The sequence below is a fragment of the Coregonus clupeaformis genome, chromosome 8, assembly GCF_020615455.1.
Source record: "Coregonus clupeaformis isolate EN_2021a chromosome 8, ASM2061545v1, whole genome shotgun sequence".
NCBI classification, from domain to species: domain Eukaryota; kingdom Metazoa; phylum Chordata; class Actinopteri; order Salmoniformes; family Salmonidae; genus Coregonus; species Coregonus clupeaformis.
The window spans coordinates 22,217,472-22,223,471 of NC_059199.1; the positions used below are offsets into that span (position 1 = coordinate 22,217,472).

General features: G+C 44.5%; 1 protein-coding gene across 1 annotated transcript in view; it reads left to right on the top strand.

The window, feature by feature from the left end:
- htr2cl1 (5-hydroxytryptamine (serotonin) receptor 2C, G protein-coupled-like 1) overlaps positions 1-3,806 on the top strand; it is a 36,621-nt gene extending 32,815 nt beyond the window's left edge. Inside the window, exon 6 of the mRNA XM_041884753.1 lies at positions 1,771-3,806. Within this exon, the coding sequence (XP_041740687.1) occupies positions 1,771-2,340 (570 nt within the window). The 3' untranslated portion in view covers positions 2,341-3,806. The remainder of the gene's footprint in view (positions 1-1,770) is intronic.
- Positions 3,807-6,000: the final 2,194 nt, after the last annotated feature.

A 6,000-nucleotide genomic window follows, 5' to 3' on the forward strand; every position in this document is an offset into this window, starting at 1 on the left:
CTGGCAAGTGTCTTCACTGACATTTTCAACATGTCCCTGACTGAGTCTGTAATACCAACATGTTTCAAGCAGACCACCATAGTCCCCGTGCCCAAGGACTCTAAGATAACCTGCCTAAATGACTACCGACCCGTAGCACTGACGTCTGTAGCCATGAAGTGCTTTGAAAGACTGGTCATGGCTCACATCAACAGCATTATCCCAGAAACCCTAGACCCACTCCAATTTGCATACCGCCCCAACAGATCCACAGATGATGCAATCTCTATCGCACTCCACACTGCCCTTTCCCACCTGGACAAGAGGAACACCTACGTGAGAATGCTATTCATTGACTACAGCTCAGCATTCAACACCATAGTGCCCTCTAAGCTCATCCCTAAGCTAAGGATCCTGGGACTAAACACCTCCCTCTGCAACTGGATCCTGGACTTCCTGACGGGCCGCCACCAGGTGGTAAGGGTAGGTAACAAAACATCTGCCACACTGATCCTCAACACGGGGGCCCCTCAGGGGTGCGTGCTCAGTCCCCTCCTGTACTCTCTGTTCACCCATGACTGCATGGCCAGGCACGACTCCAACACCATCATTAAGTTTGCCGACGACACAACAGTGGTAGGCCTGATCACCGACAACGATGAGACAGCCTATAGGGAGGAGGTCAGAGATCTGGCCGTGTGGTGCCAGGACAACAACCTCTCCCTCAACTTGACCAAGACAAAGGAGATGATTGTGGACTACAGGAAAAAAAGAGGACTGAGCACGCCCCATTCTCATCGACGGGGCTGTAGTGGAACAGGTTGAGAGCTTCAAGTTCCTTGGTGTCCACATCACCAACGAACTATCATGGTCCAAACACACCAAGACAGTCGTGAAGAGAGGCACGACAAAGCCTATTCCCCCCTCAGGAGACTAAAAAGATTTGGCATGGGTCCTCAGATCCTCAAAAAATTTCTACAGCTGCACCATCGAGAGCATCCTGACTGGTTGCATCACCGCCTGGTATGGCAACTGCTTGGCCTCCGACCGCAAGGCACTACAGAGGGTAGTGCGTACGGCCCAGTACATCACTGGGGCAAAGCTTCCTGCCATCCAGGACCTCTATACCAGGCGGTGTCAGAGGAAGGCCCTCAAAATTGTCAAAGACTCCAGCCACCCTAGTCATAGACTGTTCTCTCTGCTACCGCACGGCAAGCGGTACCGGAGTGCCAAGTCTAGGTCCAAAAGACTTCTCAACAGCTTCTACCCCCCAAGCCATAAGACTCCTGAACAGCTAATCATGGCTACCCGGACTATTTGCACTGCCCCCCCCCACCCCATCCTTTTTACGCTGCTGCTACTCTGTTAAGTATTTATGCATAGTCACTTTAACTCTACCCACATGTACATATTACCTCAACTACCTCAACTAGCCGGTGCCCCCGCACATTGACTCTGCAACGGTACCCCCCTGTATATATAGCCTCCCTACTGTCACTTTACTTCTGCTCTTTTTTTCTCAACACTTTTTTTGTTGTTGTTTTATTCTTACTTTTTTTGTTTAAAATAAATGCACTGTTGGTTAAGGGCTGTAAGTAAGCATTTCACTGTAATGTCTGCACCTGTTGTATTCGGCGCATGTGACCAATAAAATTTGATTTGATTTGATTTGATTTGGAATCTTGTTCTATGTTGTCTATTCTACTCTGTTCTATGTTCTAGGTTCTGAGGATTGTGTTCTCTAATCTAATCTGTTCTAATGTGTTCTATGTTCTCTGTCCTATTCTATAGGTGCTGGGGATCGTGTTCTTCCTCTTCCTGATCATGTGGTGTCCTTTTTTCATCACCAACGTCACATACGTCCTCTGTCAGGGTTCATGCAACGAGCCGCTATTGGCCGAACTCCTCAACGTCTTCGTATGGGTGGGATATATATCCTCCGGAGTTAACCCTTTAGTGTATACGTTGTTTAACAAGACATATAGAAGGGCGTTTTCCAGCTATATGCGTTGTCAGTATAACACAGGGCCAAACGCCGGAGTTAGTAGTAAGTCGCTTGCAGTTACGACGATGCAGTGTCCGTCACATGCCGTCACACCCATATTTGGACATAATGGTGGGAATGGGAAGATGGGAAGTGTGGACCGGAATAGTAACTGTCGGAATGGTGGTGGAGGGGCCCGGGCGGATGGGTATGGGATGATCAGAGGGGTGGAGCCTGACGACCCCACAGACGACAGGATGGGGATGGAGATGGAATGTCCTGGGATAATGTCGGAATTAAAACCCGGAATGTCGGAGCTGAAGCTTTCTGTCGACAGCTTCTGCCACACCCATATGGAGCGCACCAGCAGCGTCTGATTGGTTGATTGGTTAATTGAATCACGCCAGCGCTGCGTCTCATTGGCTAACGATGGACGGACGGAATGGACATCTATTGTGATGCGTGCAAGAGAGGGGGACGATACTGGGTTTGTTTTATAGAGAGACAGTGGACACATCCACAGAGCACAGGGCCAAGGAAGGACCATAGAGATACTAGAGTGCCCATCTCTTACCTATACAATGGGAAGCCCTCAGTGACACTGTCCATGTTAAAGCTGGCATTGTGGCACAAGAGCCCTCTATCCAGCTCTATGGGAAGGACTCATCTTGATCTGGATGTAATAGACATGTACTGTTTCGATCTAGAAACCCACCGAAGAAGAAGCCATGAACAAGTCTGAACAGAGAGAGGCTCAAGACTTAAAATACACCTAAACTCAACTGTATTAGGATCTTAGTAACAGTTCAGCACCATGTTATAACTGGTTATAACTGGTTAGGACACTACATAACAATACAACAGGTCTGAATCGAGCTCTGCAGGTGTGTATAAAAAGGCCTATAATGGTTACTAGGTAGAATAGTCATGTTGAAAGGAGAAAGGAATGTAACTGAACACACTATAGCCCCAATGATAGTGTCACAGCTCCATCTGGTGGTGCATGTATGAATGCATGAAATAAATCATTTTCAAGAGGGTTGGTGAACGAAGCGGTTGGAAACACTGGTCCAAGTACAGTGGATCTCTCTCACACATCATAATGTATTACCTCACACAGATTCACACAGCATTCCTCGAGAAGATCAGAACACAGTCAAGTTAAGGATGAACAGCAATACAGGTCCCGGAGGGCTGCAGTGTGTGCAGGCTTTTGTCCCACACAGCCAACCTAACTTGACCAGAACATAATCCCACCTCTGCCATCTTTACAACCATAGCTATGGCCATAATTCAATCATAACCATAGTCTATAACCCTATCATAGAACAAACCAAATGTACAGTATGTTAGTAATCCTGTAGTATATCCCACTCTGACCCTGAAGGTTATTCCTACAACCATACCCAAACACTGCCACAACCATAACGAAAACACCAGAGCACCTGAATGAATGTATATATGAAAACCTCTGAACCCTCTACACAGGTCACAGTTCAAAGGTCAAAAACGTATCAACTCACTCACTATGTCAAGTTCTCTCTCTTCCATAAGGAAGATCGAACAGAAGGCCTAAGCGATCGCTAGGAATGTTGAAGCTTTTATCAGACAAAATGCAGAGGTTAACCACTATGAGTACATGACGTTGAAAATAAGTATTTTGGGTTGAAAGGGTGGGTTGCTACAGGCCCATTGTCATGTTTGACATAAAGTCTGACAAAAACATTAAACTAAAAGAATAAAAGGACTGCAGAGAGGACGGGTGCCTGATCCAAAAAATCAGTTTGCTTTCCGATTGAGGAACAATGTATTTGTATTTTAAGCTGTATATGTTAGCCGTAACTGTGTGTGTGTAAGATATACAGTTGAAGTCGGAAGTTAACATACACCTTAGCCAAATACATTTAAACACAGTTTTTCACAATTCCTGACATTTAATCCTAGTAAAACTTCCCTTAGGTCAGTTAGGATCACCAATTTATTTTAAGAATGTGAAATGTCAGATTAATAGTAGAGAGAATTATTTTTTTCAGCTTTTATTTATTTCATCACATTCCCAGTGGGTCAGAAGTTTACATACACTCAATTAGTATTTGGTAGCATTGCCTTTAAATTGTTTAACTTGGGTCAAACGTTTCGGGTAGCCTTCCACAAGCTTCCCACAATAGGTCGGGTGAATTTTGGCCCATTCCTCCTGACAGAGCTGGTGTAACTGAGTCAGGTTTGTAGGCCTCCTTGCTCGCACAAGCTTTTTCAGTTCTGCCCACAAATGTTCTATAGGATTGAGGTCAGGGCTTTGTGATGGCCACTCCAATACCTAGACTTTGTTGTCCTTAAGCCATTTTGCCACAACTTTGGAAGTATGCTTGGGGTCATTGTCCATTTGGAAGACCCATTTGCGACCAAGCTTTAACTTCCTGACTGATGTCTTGAGATGTTGCTTCAATATCTCCACATAATTTTCCTTCCTCATGATGCCATCTATTTTGTGAAGTGAACCAGCCTCCTGCAGCAAAGCACCCCCACAGCATGATGCTGCCACCCCGTGCTTCACGGTTGGGATGGTGTTCTTCGGCTTGCAAGCGGCCCCCTTTTTCCTCCAAACATAACGATGGTCATTATGGCCAAGCAGTTCTATTTTTGTTTCATCAGACCAGAGGACATTTCTCCAAAAAGATCTTTGTCCCCATGTGCAGTAGCAAACCGTAGTCTGGCTTTTTTTTTGGCGGTGTTGGAGCGGTGGCTTCTTCCTTGCTGAGCGGCCTTTCAGGTTTTACTGTGGATATACAGTAGATACTTTTGTACCTGTTTCCTCCAGCATCTTCACAAGGTCCTTTGCTGTTGTTCTGGGATTGATTTGCACTTTTCGCACCAAAGTACGTTCATCTCTAGGAGATAGAACGCGTCTCCTTCCTGAGCGGTATGACGGCTGCGTGGTCCCATGGTGTTTGTACTGGCGTACTATTGTTTGTACAGATGAGCGTGGTACCTTCAGGCGTTTGGAAATTGCTCCCAAGGATGAACCAGACTTGTGGAGGTCTACAACTTTTTTTTCTGAGGTCTTGGCTGATTTCTTTTGATTTTCCCATGATGTCAAGCAAAGAGGCACTGAGTTTGAAGGTAGGCCTTGAATTACCTCCAATTCGCTCAAATGATGTCAATTAGCCTTTCCGAAGTTTCTAAAGTCATGACATCATTTTCTGGAATTTTCCAAGCTGTTTAAAGGCACAGTCAACTTAGTGTATGTAAACTTCTGACCCACTGGAATTGTGATACAGTGAATTATATGTGAAATAATCTGTCTGTAAACAATTGCTGGAAAAATTACTTGTGTTATGCACAAAGTAGATGTCCTAACCAACTTGCCAAAACCATAGTTTGTTAATAAGACATTTGTGGAGTGGTTGAAAAACAAGTTTGAATGACTCCAACCTAAGTGTATGTAAACTTCCGACTTCAACTGTAGCTGTTTCTGGTCATGGGCATTAGTGCTTCTTGCTAGCACTGAGCTTTCCCTTCTCAGCGTTAGCAAGCCACACTAATGCTGGGTTTATGACATCTCTTAACTATGAGCATACGAATGGGAAAATTCCAGTTGAAACCCCCTCCAACTTGTAATTACTAGTGGGAAACTCATCTATCATCCCTGTGCCCACGACATCTCCCACATGCTGAACTCTGATGTCACCTACTAAGGAAATGACCTTGATAACAGCATTTTTAGCAGCATTTTTAGCAGTTAAATGCAAATAGAAAACATAATTTATTAAAAATATATATATATTTATATGGTTTTTGAACACTATAATTTGTTTACGAGCATGATAGCTGTACTTTTAGTTTATGGTTGACGCAGCTTGTTTGCCATTCGCCAATCGGCATTCTCAACGAGTTCAAAAGCATGTAAATGCACACAACTTGTTGCTCCCAGTTTACAAGTAGTATTTTCCAAGTTTCCCACTTGTCATAAACACAGCATAATGCCCTGGTCCAGAGCTAGAGATATTTTGTGTTATTATTCCCTTACATTACAATCA